The sequence below is a fragment of the Tenrec ecaudatus genome, chromosome 13 (genome assembly GCF_050624435.1).
Source record: "Tenrec ecaudatus isolate mTenEca1 chromosome 13, mTenEca1.hap1, whole genome shotgun sequence".
NCBI classification, from domain to species: Eukaryota; Metazoa; Chordata; class Mammalia; order Afrosoricida; family Tenrecidae; genus Tenrec; species Tenrec ecaudatus.
In genome coordinates this window covers 72,848,428-72,870,568 of record NC_134542.1, presented here as the reverse complement: position 1 = coordinate 72,870,568, position 22,141 = coordinate 72,848,428, and the positions used below count along the sequence as shown (strand labels likewise).

At 38.4% G+C, this 22,141-nt stretch overlaps 1 protein-coding gene across 2 annotated transcripts in view; it reads right to left on the bottom strand.

Annotated features, from left to right (window-relative positions):
- Nucleotides 1-22,141, bottom strand: part of TTC21B (tetratricopeptide repeat domain 21B) — an 84,566-nt gene that overhangs the window by 46,209 nt on the left and 16,216 nt on the right. For both annotated transcript variants that reach the window (XM_075529507.1, XM_075529508.1), the window contains exons 6-12: nt 17,891-18,048; nt 13,671-13,755; nt 12,379-12,477; nt 10,864-11,056; nt 9,863-9,960; nt 9,367-9,567; nt 482-611 (exon numbers count right to left, since the gene is read on the bottom strand). In XM_075529507.1, the coding sequence (XP_075385622.1) occupies nt 482-611; nt 9,367-9,567; nt 9,863-9,960; nt 10,864-11,056; nt 12,379-12,477; nt 13,671-13,755; nt 17,891-18,048 (964 nt within the window). The remainder of the gene's footprint in view (nt 1-481; nt 612-9,366; nt 9,568-9,862; nt 9,961-10,863; nt 11,057-12,378; nt 12,478-13,670; nt 13,756-17,890; nt 18,049-22,141) is intronic.

The window sequence follows — 22,141 nt, the reverse complement described above, 5'->3', positions numbered from 1 at the left end:
ATTAGGCAATCACACCACATCTCATGTTTGCCTAAAATTTTATGACATCAATGAATCTGTAAGGAACAAAACTCACGGACACTAAGTCAATACAGACTCATAGTGACCCTATAGGATAGGTTGACTGCCCCGGTAAGTTTCTTAGACTGTAACTCTTCAATAAATTCTTCAATAAACCAATAGCTGTGGATTAAAGATGATCAATTCTTATTGCAAGTTGCAGTACCATTTGAAGGCTGTGCCTTAGTTGTTTATTTTTAAGTAGTACTGTGCATTTCCCTAAAAATTTACTTGAGCCAGAGATGTTTATAGTAATTAAAAGAAAAAACCCACAACTCTATAAACAATTTTATTTAGGATTAAAATTAAATATCTGTATGCATGCAAAATGTGCATTTTATTTTCCATAGAGTGCTTCAGTTATTTATCTTTGCTTCTAACAATATCAGAACATTATAAAATTTTTGAAAGTATACACTACCTGATAAATAGTTCACTTTTGCTATTAGAAAAATAGCTTGCAGAAGACCTGGGACATTTCTGACAACAATTTCAAGCACTGAGGTACAGCGTCTGAGGAATGACAGAAGAGGCTGCCCGAGGCTTGCATGCTAGACAAAACAAATCAGCAAGTCATTGTGGGGCACATGATCAATAGCATGCAGCTGACACAAATTCACTTTAGGGGGGCTGGCAAAACTAGAACTTTTTTTCTTAAAGTTCTCTTTCTATATTCAATATTTTTATTATGTGTTTATAACACTAATTTATTTCTGTGAGTCTTATCAAAGAAACTATGTAAGTAGTAGCATTTGGTTAGCAAAATGATAACTATTGTATAATTACTTATTTGATAACATACAGAACGCACATATCAAATCAGCAAGTTATCGAGAAAGATCTGTTCAAAGGAAAGATAACAGAAAGGTAGTTTCTTGCTAAAAGTGAAGAGGCAAGACAATCTGAGTTCTAGTGCTAGGTCTCACTTGAGATTTACTCAGATCCGTAACTCTTCCTCTCCGTACAGTACTCGTAAGCTCAGCTTTTGACGAATTCACATTTTAAAAAATCTTGCAAAATCGGGAAGGTAGAAGATAGGCCCATTTGTGTTGGGTGCTGTTGAAACCGTTCCGACGAGTAGCGACCCGTGGACAACACAATGAGACAAGGCGTCCTGTGCCCCCCTTGCAGGCGGAGCAATGCTTGAGCTCATTACTGACGCCCTTTGTCAGGGGCTGGTCTATCGTGAAAACATGTCCAAAGTACATGAGATGAAGTCTCACCATCCTCGCTATATTTCTTTCAAGATGGATTGTTTGCAGTCCACGGTACTTTGAATATTCTTGCCCCACATTATAATGCCAATGCATCAGTTCTCCCCTGGTCTTCCTTATTTATCATATACTATATCAAATGTCGCTTTATTTCACAGTTTGCACGTTTTTTGTCAGGCATCTATGTCCTCAATGTTTTTAATGGATTAATAGTAATCATGATACAGTAGTACAATATTTGCTTACACTTTTAGATTTTTATTATTTTTTGAAGGGCTGTCTATCCAACCAATCTTTATACAACAGTCATTTAATCATGACTTAGAAATGTATTAGAATCTAAATATCAAATGTTCATTTCTACTCTCTGTCTTACTATGAAGGAAACCCCTCCCCCTTCTCCACATACAGAGATTCTCAACTGGATGTGCCCGCTTCACAACTGACTAACAAGTCATTAATGCTGCAAGCAACAGTATCAGTTCTCGTGTATAATGAGAAAGGGAAAAAAATCCTTTCTCAAAAAGATATTTGGATTACGACCACTGTTGCTTAGAATACCTATCTTCAGCATTAAATTCTGAGTAATCAAACAGCATGACATACTATCTTATGCAGTTCCACAGCTGTTTCCCATTTAAACTTATTTCTTTTACAGGTGTTAAGGATATTTTCGTGTCTTAATACTGTGATGACTACTCAATAAATATTTAATTGAATCTGGAGTATTAAATGAGTATTTAAAAATAGATTCCAACTCCCAAGCAACTTAACAGAGAGTAAGACTAAGAACAATTTAAAGCATAATTCTAGAAGGGTTGTTCTTGTTTTTCTTTAAAAAAAAGAAAGTATGATGATCATTAAAAATGTAGAATTTGCTCCCTGAGAAGTCATTTTCTCTATGTTCATGTTAATACAGTTATTGACTGCAGATAAAAAAATGCTAAAAACTGCTTTTAATGATAAAGTATTTGAAAGTTTACCTCATGATATTCCTAGGTTGAAATGTTGGGTATAATAAAGTTAAGTGGTTTATATCTCTTTTCTCCCTTTAAAAAGGGCCTGCTAATTCATGGGTTGGCAACATTTGGGGAAAGGTTTCTGTATATAAAAATGTCGTAATATTCACAAAAATAACTATCATGTCACTACTCATATTCATAAGTAACTCTCTTGTCACTAAATACAGCAAAGATAGATGACCATGAGCATGAAAACTAATCTACAAGGAGGCTTCTGAAATTTTATAGAAAAACTCACTTTATCTTCCATTCAATTTTCCTACACTTTTAAAGCCCTCCCCGCACCCACCCGCACCGTATGACATACAGGCTGAAAATAAATACAATTCTTTGGAATTACAAAAAGCATCTAATGAGATAAAATGTCATGGGGACAAATGTAGGTCCTATGACTTTAGTAATAAATTTAAGGGCACTAGTTAAGAATTAACTGAATAGAAGTCAAAATATAAAGTGTGATTAAAAGACAAGATCAGACAAAGGAAGAGGAGCGGGACTAGAATTAGAGACTCAAGGGCATGAGCCAGGCATGGGAGGTGTGATGATACCAAGCATTTTGAGGAGCAATGGGGGTTTCATGGTCCACTCGGGTTACTGGTTCCTAGAAGGGAAGGCTTAGAGAGAAGTTTAGACAGAGAGGGAGAGGGTTTTGAATGAATGCTCTCCTAAAGGCAGTGTGGAACCACTGCAGGATACTGAGCACAACAGTGAAGGATGCAGATGATGGATTCACGTGGCAGGAAAGTACAATAAGGACAAGGGAGGTTGGGAATGAAGGACAGGAAAAGCTGTAGCTGAGATCAAATATTCTATTCCTTTCATGCTCTAGTTATTGTATCTTTGTTTTCCTCCTCATGTATGCATTTGAAAGTGAATACATGTCAGTCATGCTATTTGTGAAAAATAACTATGGATAATCAATTCAGAGGAGAAAACAACGGGACCGGCGATTCCAGGAGGAAAATAGGAAGGGGGTATGGGGGAAGGAAAGAGGTGTCACCTAACTCAGGGACAAGGGAACAAATGATCTAATATTGATGGTGAGGAGGATATAGGATGCCTGGTGGGGCTTGATCAAGGCCAATGTAGCCGAGAGGAATTACTGAAACCTGAATGAAGGCTGAAAATGAGAGGGACAAGAGGAAAGTAAAAGGAATGAGAGGAAAGAAATAGGGGACAAATGACACTTATAGAGGTCTAAAAGGCATGTACATATGCATATATATAATGATAGGGAAATAGCTCTATGTATATATAGGTATTAAAGCGTCAGAAGGACATTGGGACTATATTCAAGTACTCCCTCCATACAAAAACACTTTGTTCTAATAACCTGGCATTCCGTGAAGCTTACCTTGCCAACACAATTGTTGAAGACAAAATGGGTGCATAAGCAAATGTGGTGAAGAAAGCTGATGGTGTCCAGCTATCAAAAGATATAGCATCTGGGGTCTTAAAGGTTTGAAGATAAAAAATCAGGCATCTAGCTGACATGCCACAAAGCTCACATGGAAGCACACCAGATTGTGAGCATGAGGTGTCGATGGGATCATGTATCAGGCATCAAAGATGCACAACAAAAAATCACAGCAATGTGAATATAGGGTAGTACAGAGTGGAGATCCAAAGCCCATATGTAAACAATGGGACATCTCCTTACAGAAGGGTCACAAGAAAGAGACTAGCCAATCAGGGTGTAGTATAGCACCAATGAAACATACTCTTTCCTCTAGTTCTTTAATGCTTCCTCTCTCCCCTCCACTATCATGACCCAATTCTACCTTGCAAATCCTGCTAGACCAGAGCATGTACACTGGTACAGTTAAGAGTTGGAAACACAGGGAATCCAGGACAGACATCAGGACCAATAATGAAAGTAGCAATACAAGGAGGAAGGGTAAGGTGGGGGGAGAAACGGGGAACTGATCGCAATGCTCTACCTATAACCCCCACCCAGGGAAATGGACAACAGAAAAGTAAGTGAAGGAAGACATCAGTGTAACACATGAAAAAATATATATATATATTATCAAGGATTCATGAGGGAGGAAGGAGAGGGTAGGGGGATAAATGAGCTGATACCAAAGCTTCAAGTAGAAAGAGGATATTTTGGCAATGTATGTACAAATGAGCTTGAACACAATGGATATACATATGGATTGTGATAAAGAGCTGTACAAGCTCCCAATAAAATGATTTTTAAAAATAAAAATTTAAAAAATAATGGATGGATGACATAAAGAGTAAGGAAGGATGTTTTACTCCATGTCTTGCAAGTCAACCCCATATCTCTATCTCGAGTTGTAGTTTGAGGTAGTTGAGTTGGTTCTGACTCATGGCAATCCTGTGTACAACATAATGAAACACTAACTAGTCCTGGACCTTTTCACAACTGTTCTTATGTTTGCGCCATATGCTGCAGCCACTGTGTCTATCTGTCTTGGCTTTCCTCTTTTTTGCTGCCCCTTTACTTTACCAAGCATGATGTCCTCCAGGGTCTGGTCTCTCTTGATGACATGTCCAAAGTACATCACATGAAGTCTCACCATCTGTGCTTCTATGGCGCATTCTGGTTGTACTCCTTCCAAGACAGATAGATGTCTGTTCTCTTTGCAGGTCACGGTCCGTTCAAAATTCTTTGCAAACAGCATAGTTCAAATGCATCAATTCTTCTTTGGTTTTCCTTATTCAATGATCAGTTTTCATTTTCATATGAGGCAAATGACAATACCATGACTTGGCACAGGTATACCTTAGTCCTCAAAATAACAGCCTTGCTTTGCAACACTCTAAAGAGGTCTTGGGCATCATTTGAACTCTTGAAGACAATGCACCATTTGATTTCCTAACTGCTGTTCCCATGAACACTACTTGCGGGTCCAAGCAAGGCAAAGTCCCTGCCTTCATTCTTTTCTGTTGATCATGATGTTACCTATTGGTCTAGTTGTGAAGGTTTTAGTTTTCTTTACATTGATGTGGTAGCTATATAATTGTCAATTTAAGGATTAAGTAAGTGTGTAGGGGTGGAGTCTAGCCTGTCAATCAGGTCATAGCCAATGAGGCTTCTGTGTGGGCATAGCCTTCACCTAAGGATTCTTGGAACTCCAGTATTTCCTCCTTGGAGGTGGGAGACTCATTGCTCACACCCTGGGAGACATAGTAGATGACAAAACACATGAACCCACCCTGATGCAGCCCTGGGTCCTGGAGAAGCCATGTAGAGACACCTGCCAGCGCTGAGATGTTTCCAACGCCAGTGGATCCAAAGACTTCCTACCCACTGACTTGTGATCTTCCACATTTGGCATAATTTCATGTGTTTTTTGAGTCTGAACAGGACTTTAATGACTGGTATCAGACATATGGGTTAATCTTGGACATATGGACTTGGTCTGGTCTGGGATGTTTTCTCAATGTTTAATTGCTCTTGTATATAAATCATTCTTATACACATATGTGTGTCAATGAATCTGTTTCACTAGTCTACCCAGACTAACACAATTGAGTTGTAATCTATACTGAAGGCTGAAATCGCTGATCTTCATCAAGTGCTTCAAGCCCTCCTCACTTGGAGCAAGCAAGGTTATATCATCTGCATATCACAGGTTGCTAAAAAGTATTCCTTTTTATATATTTCAGCTTCTCTGATTATTTACTTAGAATACAGATTGGAGACGTATAGTGACAGGATATAACCTTGACCCATACCTGTCTTGATTTAGAACATGTAGTATCCCCCTTATTCTTTTCACACAAATTGCCTCTTGTTCCAACAGTAGGTTCCCAATAAACACAAGGGTTTGAGAATTCCTATTATTTTGAAGACTGCATAGTTTGCTATGATACACATAATCAAATGTCTTTGCATAGTTAATAAAACACAAATAGACATCTTTCTGATATTATCTGCATTCAGCTGAGATCCATCTGACATCAGCAATGGTCTAAGCCCTCTTCCGAATTGGGCCTGAACCTCTGGCAGCTCCCTATCAATGTACTGTTTCAACCTTTATTGGATGATCTGCAGCAAAATTTTACTTAGCTGTAAACAGTATCAATGATACTGTTTTATAAATAGCACATTTCTATTTGGTCACCTGTCTTTTAAATGTGTGAAAACATGGATCTCTTTCAATTAACTGGCCAAGTAATTATCATCTAAGTTCATGGCATAGTTAATTGAGTGATGCTGTATTCTAGTGCTTCATCAGCATGCTGAAATATGTCAGTTGGTACTGTCAATTTCTAGAGCATTATTTTTGGCAAATGCCTTCAGTGCAGCTTGGACTTCTTCCTTTAGTACTATTGGCTCTTGAGATTGTTGAAAGTTGACGCGTTCTTTTTGGCACAGTGACTCGGTATATTGTTTTAATATTCTTTTGATGTTTCCTGCATCATTGTGGGAAACTGAGGATAGGGAAGAGAGTGTACACACATGTTCATGATTAAAGAAGCCTGGGAGGCCAGATTTCCAGGTGGAATTTGTGAGTTGGAGAAGAGTCCCAGTCACTGTCTCATAGTTAAAAATTGCCCTGACCTTTTTCTTCCATTATCATATGTAAGTATCATACCTCTTACAAGCACATGGCTGACCCCTCCTTTACTTACAGGAGTAGACATACTGCTATTGTTCTGACCACTCAGGGGATAGTCACTACTAACTGTCCCCAGCACTGGTGTTAGTTTACTCCCCAGTGAAATCGGGGACATCTAGGTTAGGACGTTACCCACCTTGTCATGCTTGCAGGTGTCTATGTTAAGTCGGTGAAAAAGAGCATTTGTGCCCTCTCTCTGGTCCCTGCGGAGCCCTTGCGTGCCTATCCGATGTCTGTTTAATTATTCCCTTCAGTTACTGGCTCCCACACATCATTCAATATTTTGCCCGCAGAATCTTTCAAGATTACAATTCAAGGCTTGACTGTTTTTGAGTTCTTATATGCTGAGCATGCTCTTCTGTTTTGGTTTTCTAACTCTAGGTCTTTGCACCTTTCACTACAATATTTTATCTTCTCAATCCGCCCTTTGAAATGTTCAGTTCAGCCGTTGACTTTGTTTCTTCCATTTGCCTTAGCTACTGCAGAATTGAGTGAGTTTCAGAGTCTCTTCTGTTATCCACTTTGATCTTCTTCCCTTTTGAATCACCTCTTGCTTCCTTCATGAATGATAATCTTGATGCCATCCCACAGCTCATTCGGCCCGGCCATTGGCGTTCTATGTAGCAAATCTGTTTTTGAGATGTTTCCAAATTCAGGTGAAGAAAACCTCCAGGTCGTGTTCTGGCTCTCATGAACTTGTTCTGTTCTCCAGCTTTACCTGAACTTACCGATGGGCAATTGATGATCTTTTCCACAACTGCCCCTCGCCTTGTTTTAGCTGCTAAAACTGAGATTCTCCATCTGTTCTTCCCAAAGGTGTAGTCAACTTGATTTCTGTGTATTCGATCTTGAGACGTCCACCTGTGCAGTCATCTTTTATGTTGGGGAAAAAAGGTAATCGTGACGAAGAAGTCATTGATCTTGCAAAGTTCTATCACCAAGGCCATAAATTCCAAAAACTTCCCTTTTCTTTCCAACTTTGAACACTCCAATCACCAAAGATTATCAATGCATCTTGACTGCATGTTTGATCGATTTCAGATTGAAGATGTTGGTAGGATTCTTCAAATTATGCATCACTAGTATTAGTAGTTGGTGGATAATTTGAATAAAGTTGTACTGATTGGACTTCCTTGTATGTGGATAAAGACTATCTCATCAGACCGCACTGTACCTCAAGGGAGATCTTGAAAAGTCCTTTTTGACAATGAATGTGATGCCATTCCTCTTACACCTGTCACTCTTGGCATTGAAACCGCATCAGATTGTCTGATTCAAAATGGCCACCATCAGTACATTTCAGTTCACTAACACCTAGGATGTCAATAGCTATATGTTCAATTTCATTTTTGATGTCTTTCAATTTTCCTAGATCCATACTTTGCACTTTCCAAATTCTATTAATAGACACCAGCAGTGGTGTCTGCTCATTTTGAGTCCTGTCCCATCAGCAAATGAAGTTCTTGAAGGCTTAACTCCAAACACGTCATGATGGTTGACTCTACTTTGAGAAGGCTGCTCGTCCTCAGTCAGACTTCGAGTGCCTTCCGAGCTTCTGGAACTCTCTCTGACAATGTTCTGCTTATTCTGCAGGCCTTTGGTATCTGAGTGTTCCACGGCTATTCATAAGGTTGTCATGGAGGTGGGCACTCTATTCCTTGTTCACAGTCTGTTCTTAGTCTGGAAGATCCCCTGAAACCTGCTCACTTGGGGTGACCCTGCTGGTATTTGTTATACTAGTGTCACAGCTGCCAGCATCACAGCAAACACAAGCCACCACAGTAAGTGACAGACAGGTCCTAAGAGGAACACAGCTTAATGAGAGACAAATATAAAATAAAGGATATGCCGAGGCTCAAAACCAGGGATCTGGAAACTATGTGATTAAAAAAAATCACGGTGTATGCCACCAGGGGGTGTTGAGAACATAGAGTTTTACAGCAAACAGAAAAAAAATTAGGGTAATATGGAAGTTAATATCCAAACTCTCATGTTCTGTTTTACAAATGAGAAACTATCTTCACTTTGCCTTGCTTTTTGTCCCTCCAGAGAACAAAAAAGAGATCAGTAAATGTGAGACCTGAGTAAAAGAAATGCAGTCCAACAACTGCACACTAAGTCGTACATAATAATTCCACATTTTGCGAGTGTCCAGAGGTTGGGTATGTACTTGACATTGATGTTAATACAATCAATTCAAACGTAAGGTAGCTAGATGAATTAGATATACTTCTAATAGTTCTTATAAACTAACAATTTATAAATCCTATGAATTACAAAAACTTTAACCTAATATCTTTATTAGTTAAGTGCATTCATGACTAGAGATATTCTTATTAAAAGCTATCCTAACAATAGATAAACATAACATTCTAAGATACCTATATAATTTAACATATGAAAGATAATGTACTAGTATCATTTATAAAACATCTGTGTGACAGTATTCCTGAAAACATGTCCCAGGATTATTACCTGCATTGGACAGAAATCCAGATATTGTGTAATAACATCTACTACCAAATCAGGATTTAACTTCTCAAAATAATCTATACCAAATGGTAACTCTTCCAAATGTGAAAAATGAATGTCCAGGACATCATTTAGCAAATGAATCACTTCTTGTTGTGGCTTATTCTTCTTCATTGCCAGAACTGCATGTAAGTAGGCTAATTCCTAGAAAATAAGTAATTTTCATAAGTTAGCCATTTGATTTTAAATTAATTTTTTTCTATTTAGGTAGAAGATGTACACAAACGGTGTTCAGGTGCAATGATTCTTTTCAAGCTCAAATATTAAATTACAATCATTTAGCAGAATATTTAAAATATAATTTCTCTTGATGGTAAAGAACTAAGAAAACTTAACAAACTAATGTGTACTAGTCTTTTAAGTCAATACTAAATAGTAAAAATGATTTATATTTTTACATTTTATAAATAGGTATTAATATCTTGTTACTATACTGTACCGTAGATTTTCCAATGGACTGTTGAATTTCACTAAAGAATTCTAACTGATGATCTGCATCTTGTAATTGCCCTTCAATTAATTGACATCGGATTAGTCCTAGCAGCAAACAAGACAAAATCGTTCAGGTCCACAGTAATTGAGGCACATGCATTTCATGCTCACAAACATTATAAAACAAGGGCCTTGTCACAAGTTAAAATCTTGTATTATGAAAAAACAGGTTGAAAATAAAATAGGCTGCTTTGGACACATATCACACACTAAATAATTAATAATTTATATGAATTATGTCCAAAAGAATCTATTCTCAAAATATCATTTAAAAAGTAAAATTTTAATTTTTTTAAAGGTACGTAACTTTTTTTGGTTGTGGTTCATGCACTCACTCACTGCCATTGAGTCAATTCCAGTTCACGGTGAGCCTGCAGGACAGCGAATAATTGCTCCTGCGGGTTTCTGAACCTTATCGATCTTCATGGGAGCAAAAAGCCTCATCTGTTTTCAGTGGAACTGGTGGGTTCACACTGCTGACCTTTACGATGACAGCCCAAACCATAACCATAACCCACCATGCCACCAGGGCTCCTTCTTGTGGAAAGTAGAGAATGATATTCATTTGATGCACAGTGTTTGGCTGCTAACCAAAAGATCAGTAGTTCTAATCCACCAGCTTCTCCCTGGGAGAAAGAGATGGCAGCCTGCTTCTGTAATGGTTACGTCCTTGGAAACTATACGGGGCCCTTCCATTTTGTCCTCCAGGGTCACAATGGGTCAGAATCAACTCACAGCAGCTGCATTTGGTTTGATTTTTTTTGTTTGCTTGGCTTTTTGGGTTTAGTTTTATTCTTTTTTGGACTAACATAATATGCCCATTAGAGTTAAAAGGCTATTTTTCTTGAAATTCTCTAAATATCTATAAATTACATTTTCTCTTTACTGACAAATATTGACAGCGATTTGCATTTCTATGAGGCTTATTTGTTGAAATAATGATCATACCCATTAGTGCAGAAATACAAGTCTCATCAAGTGTCATTGCAGTCTTATACCAGTTTATGGCTTCTTTAACTTTTCCTTGTAAAATCATTTGGTATGCAAGTTCTGTAGCAAATTCAGAACGACGAGGAGCTAAACTAAAAGCTTTTTCTAACAATCTTTGAATTTTTTGAAGGATCACTTGATTACGTCCACACTAGAAAAAAAAAGAGAAAAAGTACAATTGATGTCAAACACCTCTATTTAGGCTAAAGGTTTGTTTTTCTAAGTATTTATTTGTACTTCACAGATGCGGCACAAAGAAAAGGAATACACATTATTATATTCAGTTTATACACTATCAAAACTTAAATATCTTGAGTAGTGTTTTAAAAAATATCTAGCTTGAAAAGTACACATTTTCTAATAATACTGCTGCACAATTTTTTAGAACTCTTATTTCAAATTGCTAAAGATTATCTTAAAAAATCAGACAAGAAAATATATTTTATTGAATAAAAAACTAGGATGTTATTAATATATACAACTTTCAAAGATGACAAATAAAAAAAATGATGTCTTTGAATTTTATGTTTTTTTTTAAACACTAGTATTTAAAATGATGTTTGGCAGGAAGGCAAATAAAAAGGTAAATTAATCTCCCCACAAGACAATATTTTTTAACCATTTTACTGACATTTAATGCACATAAATACAATTCAATGATTTAAATATATTAAAGTTTCACAATCATCACCATAAACAATTTTAAAACATATTCTTCATTCATGTACCCATTATTACTAACTCTCCATTATCCTCACACTTGAATTATTTTTAATTGCCGGGATTTCCACCCCCTAAAATTCACATAACCTGACAATCGTTATTGTCAAATTAGAATTTTGAGTTTATTCAGGCATTTGATCAGCAATATTTTTTTCTTTCAATTTTTATGTGTGCTGTTTGGTTTTTGAGTTTTGTTATGCAGCTTTCAATCCTTTCATTCCCCTTATGGATTCTGAGTTTCTACTTTTTCTATTCCATTTCTGTTAACCTTCTTCTAGCATGTTAAGGTTGGTAGCTCAAACCCACTCCTCTACAAGGAAGAAAGGTGGAGCTGTCTGCTCCACAAAGCTCAATACCCTTGGCATCCCCACACAGGGCTACTGTGAGTCAGAATTGACCGAATAACAGTGGAATGGGTAGATATGTAATCAACAATATCCCAAACAATCTACTACCCACCTTCCTTTTCTTGCTTGTAAACATCTTACAAACAAAATTACACAGAAAACCCCACTCATTTATCCTCTGTTGATTGAAGTAAAGCACTTCCTATGTCCTTTGCTTAGAATGTATTTCTCTATCTTTTACAGCTCAATTGGAAAACATTCTCCTCCAAATATCCATTCTTAAGAGCATTTCACTTTACTCATGTGCACACTGTGTTTTTACTCTAGGCTACATGGCCTTTGAACTTATTTTATACCCTCTATTACAGATAACAAAGCCCTGGTACATAGCAGGTACTCTTACAGTTCTACTGAAGGCTAATGTGATCTTATAAAAAAGTTGAGCATTCTGGGGTTCCATGGCTTCCAATGCATTTGCTAGGCTTTCCAGCTTGGAAGTAGCCTGAAATAAACACAATCAGCATGATTTTTAAATGTGCTACAAAAAAATTAAACGCACAATACATGTACATATACATTAATAAAATATTTACTTGTATGGATAGATTGATTTATCATTATTTTTATGTAAAAAGACCTATAGTTTTACAAATTTCCTTTCTTCCAATTAAATCATATACTATCCCAACCACATCAAAGAAGAGTGAAGAAAATCAAAGATACACAGTAACAATTAAGCAATTAACCATGAGACCCTCAGCCTCTTACTACCCTGAGAGCAGAAGAACTAGATGGTGCCGGGGTATTATTGCTGACTGCTCTGAACAGAGGGCCTTGCACAGGGTGGGAAAGATGGAGCACAAAACTCAAAATAATAAAAAATATACTGTTTACTGGTCTGATGGAGACTAAGGAATCCTCCCTGTGTCACTCTTCAGGACTGGAACTGACCTCACTCCCTTGGCTTAATGTACAGCCAACAAGAGACAGGGATACAGGGTGAATGACGACGCCAGAGAGCCCCCGCCCTCCCCCCACCTCAGAGAAACCAAGCATGATGCAATCTGCCCTGGGGCAAACTTCGGAAGGCAGGAAAGGACGGCACAGGATGAAGGGACAGGGCAGAAGGATGAACATCATGAACACAGCGGTAAACCCAGAAAGAAAATGGTAGAATGCTGTTCTGTTTGGGGGACTGCCATCAGTCCCTGAAACATAGTGCGCATGAACTGCTGAACAGAAAGCAAAATTGCTGGTAAATACTCACTCAAGTCAGAAATCTAATTCCTACCTAAACTATAAGTAAATCAAGCTGCTTATTAAAGTCACCAAGCTGCTTACTAAAGTACTACTACCTGTTTGGACAAGGCAAGAGAACAAAGATACATGTGTATTCATCTATATGTACTCACACTGCTGACATGCATCCTATGGATGACAGAATAGGCATTATACAGAGAGAACCACATAGACAGCAGTTCATGGTTTAAGGAATGCCCGAGGGTAATTATACCACATAGCTTTGATTTACTAGTTGATTTAAAGAAGCTACTCTTATTGTTGGGGTAAATTTCTACATATCAATTTAAAAATACCTATGTGCACTTTCTAAAAGCATTTCAAAGTTTTAAGGTAGGTGTGTGTTCATTTATAAGAAAATGTTTTTAATAAGGGAATTTAAATAATACAGCTTACCTTCTCAATATCCCCCTCTCTACACAAATAGTAAAGAGCCAGTATTCTCAGTCCTTCCACATTTTTATTATCTTGTAGTATTAACCTGTAGGAAAACATAGTTAGTGTGGAAGTATAATTATCTTTTAAAATTTGTGGGCTTGAAAAGCCAACTCCTTGGTCTATCATCCCATTGTCCAAATAAGTGATTGGAGATTCATACAATGACATCTGCTTTTTGACAATTACCAGCCTCACTATTTACACCTAGGAAGAACATTTTAAATCCAAGGGCTTGATGTTTCTAAAGACTGTGATGAGGTCTGAACTTGTCCTAAATGGCTCTGTTTTGTCACACACGACATTTGGCACCTCAGCATAATCTCAACGGCTCCCTTCACCTAGCTACAAACAGCTTCTGGAGGGAAATATGGCTGTCCTACTTTGTTTTGCTACTATCAAGTCAGTCCATTCAGCCTGAGCGAGTATAGCATCAGATCTGGTGTTAAACAGGAAAATTTGGCAGCTAAGCTAACGTATTCTTTAACCCTAACTATACTGTCATTTTATGCCTTTAAAATAAGTATATGGTCTATACTCTGTATTCAAGGTGTACTTGTAATTTTAGAATGTCTTCAAAAGCCTTGTAGCAATCTTATTTTTCTGATTCTTTTTGCCATGGAGGTCACCTCCTGCAAAAAGCGGTCAACCAAGACCCTGTCACCAGGGGCTGTATAGCTCGCTACAATCCCGAGCTCTTACGAGTGCTCCGTGAGGAGTCCCTACTTCTGCTTGCAAACTGCTGTTTGCCATTAACAAGATTCTTTGCTTATACCTCTAAAAGATATGTAATTTGTTTCCACTGCATCTGTAAAAAAAGATCCCTCTATCTTGATTTTTAATATGGTTTTAAAAAAATCACATGTTGGCTTCAGAAAGTTTGCCAGAAAAATGGAATTAAAAGATTAACTGAATTTCTCCAGGAACTTCTTGAAGTTCCCTGTATACCCACAATCTCTTGAAATCCTATACCGTCCCAGATGAAATATTAGCTAACCACACATAACAGTATAAATATATTTTTAAGTCACCTTGATAAGGCAGATTTATTACAGGCACCTAAATAATGCAAGGATTTGCTGAACATTTAAAAATGCATTAATCCAATTTACAATAATAAATCAAAGGGGGAAACTTGCAATAATCAACCAAAACTGTTACCAAGTGAAAAATTCTATTGTTGAACCATTTTACATTTATGTCTAATTTTTACCACTGTCTTGTGTACTGTAAGGAGTCCCAGTAGTGCAGTGAATTAATGTGAGTGTTAGGCTGCTAACTGCAAGGTAGGTGGGTTCAAACCCAGCAACCGCTCTGAGGGCGAAGACGAAGCAGCATGCTTCCCTAGAGATGTACAGGCTCAGAAACCGAAAGGAGCCAAGGGTATTCTACCAGTCGAATTGACTGCTATCAGTGGGGCTGGATTTTCTCTACCTTAGAAAATGCAATACCCTTTGATACAACAATCTGTTTAGTAAACCATCCTACAGAAATTGTGTGTGTGTGTGTGTCAGTGATATACTGCATTATAAATAACAGTGAAAAACTGGAACCAATCAGAATGCCCACCAGGAGGGGAAAATTATATAAAGTATGTAGTAGAGTGCTATATAGATGTCAAAAAATAATTCGATATTCATGAAATATTCATAAGTTAAAAAATAAAACAAACTTAAACTATAACAGGGGACAAATTTTAATTTCTAAAACCAACTCCCCCCCAAGTAGGTATTATTTATATATTATATAAACAAACAGAACATACACATAGTGCTGAAGACACTACCCGGCAAGATATAAACATCAAAAAGTTACTAGTGTTAAGCTATGACATCCAAATATTTCCCACTAAAAAAGATTGGACTGCCCTAGACAAACGGCAGTCAACATACAAAATGAACCTGTTACTCCTGTCATACCAAATAGCAAGGAAAATATCAGAAGCTCTTAGGAGTATGTCAAAGGAAGAGTCTCCTGGTGGCCAGAAATGAGATAACGTGAGCAGTCGTAATAACTAAACGGACTTATAACACTGACGTTTAAATCTATATCATAGAAACAAACAAATCAACCCAAACCACTATCAGTTACCACAGAAGGACAGTAAGGGGGAAACATTTTTAACATGGAAAGAAAGACTTTATCCTACTTTTTCTTTATGATTTGTACCAGTACATACCTAATCAATAGGTAAGAAGTTTTCTTTACAAAAGTATTCTAGGTAAGAAATGAAAAATAATAGAATTCAAGTATATTCCCATTGTAATCACTCATCAACGAAGCATCTGGGAATTGAATATGAATGCCTGCTAACATCACATAAAGACAACTAGGTATTATGGGCCTCTTGACCAAGAACACGCTATTACTTCGAAAATGTAATTTCAGGAGTCCTGCTGGAACTGTGCTTGGTCATTAGGCTGCTGACCGACCGACAGGGCAGCCATTCAAACCCACGAGAGCCATTCCATGGGCAAAAGATGAGGCTCTGCTCTGTTCCGTTGTTAAAAGCTTACTGTTATCACCTAGGACTGAGTCTGTTTGTCAGAAAGCATTCATTTATGACTCTTAATAGCTTTCATCTTAGTCTTTTGGTTCTACATGGCATGTATCTGCCAGTAACTCCCAGATCGCTATCCCCGGGCCAGACCTCCTTCTGGAATGCCAGATTCATCCAACTTCCAACTTGTATATCCATTTCTACTTTGGCATTGAATAAGCATTTCAATCTTAATGTGTTCAGGCCCGCCTTCCAAAACGTTCCTCTTCAACAGTCTCCCTATTCAGCTGAAGCCGGCCCCGCCCTTTTAGAACAGTGTAATGTACAAAAGCAGATATCGGCCGTCGTGCCATGAATTTGAATTCTGATTCTACCATTAACTAGCTGTATGACTTTGGGATAAACTGTTGTGCTTTAGTTCATTCATCTATAAACTGGAGATGCTAATAGTACCCACCTTGTAGGCCTGTCATCAGGACATGTAGCACTTTCTAGGTGCCACGTGGAACTCTGGAGTCAAAGAGGCTGAAGATTTAGCTGCTACTCAAAGGTTGGGGTTTGACCCCAAAACCCACTCTGAGGCAGAAGGACATGACAGGCTGTTTCCATAAAGAGCCTTGGGACTCCTGTGGGACAGTTCTACTCTGCCCAAGAGTCACTTGGAGGCGAGTGGACTCACCAGTGGAGGGTGTATGCAGGGTCTCTTTTGAGCACTTTACAACAGCTCATCATTTTTACTGTTTGACCAGATTGTCGATATTTTAGTTGCTCAGGCCAAAAAACCTTAGAATTACCAACACTTCCTCTCCCCCATCTCGAGTCAAAACATGTTCACATTTCAACTTGTTAAACCTTCTCAGTGATCCTGATCCCTGCCACTAATGCCTCTCATACACATTACTGCAACACTCTCTGCATTACTCCTTCCCACGCAGCCTGCTTTCAACACAGCAGACGGATGCTCTTAAAATATGTCATTTTACACTTCGGCTCCGAACCCTCCAGTGCCTTTGACATTTTAGAAGAAAATGCAAAATCTGTACAATGGCTGACAAGACCCTCCATCACCTCCCACCCTGCTTCTCCAAGCTCATCACACACTCATGTCTCTCACTACTTCCATTCCTCAACACAGTGCACTGCCCTGCCTCAAAGGCAACACGCATGCTCTTCCTCTCTTCTCTCTGCATTGCTTACTCCTTCCTTCTGCAGGTCTTTCTTCAAATGCCCTCCTCTCAGTGCAGGCATCTCTAAACCCCTGTGAAATGAAGCCTCTGAACTCTGTGTTTCTCCTTCTGCTTTACTTTTCTCCATAGCACTTAGCACTTGCTAACAGGCTACATCATCCACCTACTTGTTTTGCTTTGGTTCCTCTCGCTTAAAGGTGAGCTCTAATATGAAGCCAAGCATGATTTCTGCTTAGCCTCAACAGTGCCTGCCATATAATAATTACTTGGATATCTACTTAAAAAAAATCAATAAATTCATGCACAGCAATAAATTCGTTTCTTAAAGGCAATGTAATGTTAACAGTTATCCCTTCAGTCCTATACGGTTTTTAAAAAACGGAATTTTTACAATCTTACAGTAAAAAATACATAATTCTTATTTCCTCACAATTGTTAAGAACTATGGATTTAAAGATGTTTTCATCAAATTTTGTACTGTTTTAAAACTTAACCTTTGAGCTGTCTCAATGGTCTGGTCCCATTCCTGTAAGGTTAGCTGCAATTTCATTTTCTTTACTAAAGCAGGCAGGAAGCTCGGAGAGCTCACGGTTATCTGGTTCAACGTCTCCAGAGCACCGACGAAATTCTGCCGCATCTCGAGGCACTGAGCCTACAAAGAGTAAAGAAACAAGTGACATCACGCAGTGACCCTAGATATCCAAGTGGAACACGGTTCTGATGGGTGTTTGATACTGTTTATACTTTTGTTTTGTGTTTAACTTTTCCATAAAGAACAGTTATTACCACTTTTATAGTAAGAAAATTTTTAAACATTACTTTGTAATTAAAAAAAATTTTTTTTTACTTTGTTTTTTCTTACTATAAAAGTGGTAATAACTGTTCTTTAAATTTTTAAACATTATATTTTATAAAAAACAGTTGCATTTAAAAACCATTTACAAATAACTGAGAAATATGATTCCAGGATTAAAAAACCATGAAAATGCTTTCAGAAACAGCCTACAGGAAAAATTATGTTCAATGCTTACCTTTTCTTGAATAAAACATTTACAGAACATTTGTAGGTAATATCTGAAGCTAAATAATTTTTTTCATCAGAACTATATCCAGGTTTAAAAAGACACAATTTTAAAAGTGCATGCAAAATCAAGTTCAAACTCCCTTCACCTCAACAGTTTCATTTGTAGGAATTTACCTTAAGGAAATAATTGGGCAAGACTACAAAGATGCATACAGATGATATTTATGCCTGAACTGTTCCCTTATAATAGAAAAAGGAACCCAATGTGAGTCTGCATGATTAAATAATACCACAGCTAACAGAATTTAAGATAGACATTAACAATAATTACTGTACGTAGTTTGTAGATCTAGCTTTATGGACATGAAATGATATGCCTAGTTATCTCTTGGGAGTGACATTTGTTTTCCCCGTCAGATGTTGTTGTATTTTTTAATGTTTGTTTCACCATGCTCACATATAATTTTTGTATAAAAATAACTATAATTATCGGTAGTACCTTAGAAGCAAATAATAAGGCATATTTATTGCATGCTACATTTAAAAAAATCAGTTTCTAGACCTCTTGTGGTAACAAGTGCAGTACTGGTATATCTTGGTGAGAAATGAGAACTTACCCCCAAGAGTTCTATGGTAAAACTAGAAAGTACATCTAAAATCAGTTTTAGGTTACATAAGATAAAGGAAAGCATTAGAATCACCTTGGAGTCCTGGTGGCAAACCAGGTTACTAACTGGGCTGCCAGCCACAAGATCAGTAGTTCAAAACCACTACACGTTCTGCGGAGAAAGATGAGGCTTTTCTATTCCTGAATAGTTGCAGTCTGAGAAACCCACAGGGGGCAGTTCTACCACCCTTTAAGGTTGCTATGATTCAGAATGAACTTGATGGCAGTGAGTTTTGTATTTTTAGGGGAGAATCGCCTGGAGCTGGCCAGCGCATATGTCAAAGTAAAGTATTGTGACTATTTATGTTTCTACATAGTTGACTGTGATAGAAAGGAACTTAGTGGAGACAAATTTTAAAACTAGTTTTATCCTAGGAACATGCCTAAATAGTGAGAGCTGCCAAGCAGGAAAAATATTTGACAGTCTATCCCCCATCTGAATTCAGAACACTGGATTACACAGAGCTAAATTTATTAGGTTGGACTGAGACAAATGCAGCCCCCTCTTGAACGAACTGAAAAATAAGTAAGAATAAAGTAGTTTGCATGATACCAGGAAATAAATTAAGCCAAGCTTGATTATTGGAGCAGGAAAGTCATTCCGTCCTATGGTGCTTCTAGTATCACCTGAAATAGCTTTCTCTAGCTTCTAAGAGACACTGAGAAGGAGAAATGAGCAAGAAAAAATTGTTATAAAAAAATCAAAACTTGCCAAATGCCCAATTCCTACGAAGTGCCTTTAGATAAAACTTGTACTGGTGTCAGAAACATGAACTCACTACCAATAGAAGTTGCTGCTCAGAGTTATGTAAGTAAATTAACAGCCTTGACAGTAATGCTCTCCTCTTTTTCCATTTGCATCTCCCCAAATTTGTTTTTCTTAAGATAAAATTTTAATTTATTGTTGATTCAAAAAAAGGCACCAAAAGTCAGTAATGATTCTAAAGTTTGATTAAATATTTCCACACATCAATGATTTATAATGATGCTGTCAATTGCTCATCTCTTAGTCTGTAAGTCAGATCATGCTATTTCTGCTTCAAACCTCCAGCGGCTCTCTAGCTCACTCAAAAGACAAAACTTTACAGAATTTGCTTAGGCTCCCACCTCCCCAGAAACACCAACCTTTACAGCTGTCTTTTGCTCTCCTGCTCGAACTCCCACTTCAGTGGAGTCGTGGCAGGACCGTGGACTACAAGTTGAGCAGCTAACTTTACAGTTGGCAGTCTGAAACGACCTGGTGCTCTGCAGTTCTACCCTGTCCTATAGGATCAAGTTTTTCAGTTTGATTTCCATTTCTACTCCTGTCCTCGCTTATTTCACTTCAGTCAGTTAGCACTCCCTGGAACACATCTTAAAGCACCCATTCTTGCCATTTCTTCTCTCTGCAGCGGTTTCCCAAGGTGACCACGTCTATGTCTAATTGAACAAGTCACTTTTTTCCTGATGACTTAATTAAAACAACGCAAGTTGAAACACTGCGAGGAGTGCCGAGAGTGAAAGGCAACAGAGGTAAATGCTGTCACAGACATACTCCTGCACCAGCAGTGGTCCCTGATGCTGCTCGTGGACAGACGCGGAGGCGGGTTGGGGGGCATGGGGCGTGGGAGCATACCCACAAATGAAGGTGGGTCTGACAGGATATTCTGATGACACTACTTAGCTTTGCTGTCAATAGATGCATGCATGTGGTGGAGCAGATAGGAAGCAATGCTGTGAAACTTCTCAGACACAACCCCACACACCAATGGGGGGCCGAGGCACTGGATCCAGGGGGTCAGGACCACATTCTCCAGGGCACTGAGGTCCCTGTGTCACATAGCCCTCACAGACAATGTCATACATTCTCCTTTGGTGAGTACTAACTGGGGTCGGGAAAGCGTGTGAGCAGCCGACTACAGTGCAACCACTGGTCTGAGGGAAAATCAGAGCACAGGAACGATCAGTCTGCAGAACTCTGAGAGGAAAGGACTAGACGGTGACCAGCTCCCTTCCACAAGCGGCTCTCAAAGCAGTCACAACAGACATCCCTGAACTGAGGGGGAAATGATTCTGAGCAGAGTAAAATGATAATTACTGGTCAGATAGAGACCGGTGGAATCCCTCAGATGATGGCTTTGGGCCGGGTTTCAAGAATGGGACTCTAGGGTTCAGTTTTCAGCCAAGCAATTGACAGGTCTATACGGCGAACAGTAACACTAAGGAGGTTTGCACTGTTTACTATAATCACATGTTTATGAGCCCTAGCAGGTTAGGTGCTGGGCTGTTAACCACAAGGTCATCGGTTCAAAACAATCAGCCACTCTGCCAGGGGATATGTGGAGTGGAGCAGGAATGAGGCTATGCTTATACAGACTGATGGTCTTAGAAACCCTAAACAGGGTTACTATGACTTGGAATTGATTTGATGGGTTTGGGTTTTGAGATGAAATGGCGCATGTGACCAAAGAAGAGAATGGGAAGAGAAATATTTCATTTTGGAGATTGTAGTCAATATATTTTTTAAATAGTGTGTGAATGGAAAACTGATCTGCTCTGTAAACTTTCACCCAATTCACAAGAAAATTAAAATATAAATATTACAAGCTTGACACTAAGCTGATCTCCTCTTCCTTTTCCCTGCTTTATTTTTCCACTGCACTTCTGACCTTCTGATATGTAATTTACAGTTGGCCCTCAAATGCCATGTGTTTGAATGGCACAGAACAACGTACACGTGGATCTTCCTCTGGTTGGCATCCTGATGAGCTGGGGTGTTGCAAGTTCTGCTGAAAATGCTGTGCGGCCTTAATCACTGTGTGAGCAGTCCCCTCTGCAGGTGTTTCAGCGGGTACCCAAACACTTGGGCTCACTGCCATAGCACAGTGTAAATCTGTGCTGACCAATGGTCAACTCTAAATTATCGTGGATTTCTGACAGTGTGAAAGGTTGATGTACCTTACACCATGCTGCTCAGGGGTCAACTGCACGTAGGCACTGTCTGCTTCGACCAATAGAATACCAGCTCTGTAAAAGTGAGAGTTACGGAGACATGAGTAGAAGAGCCTGATTGCA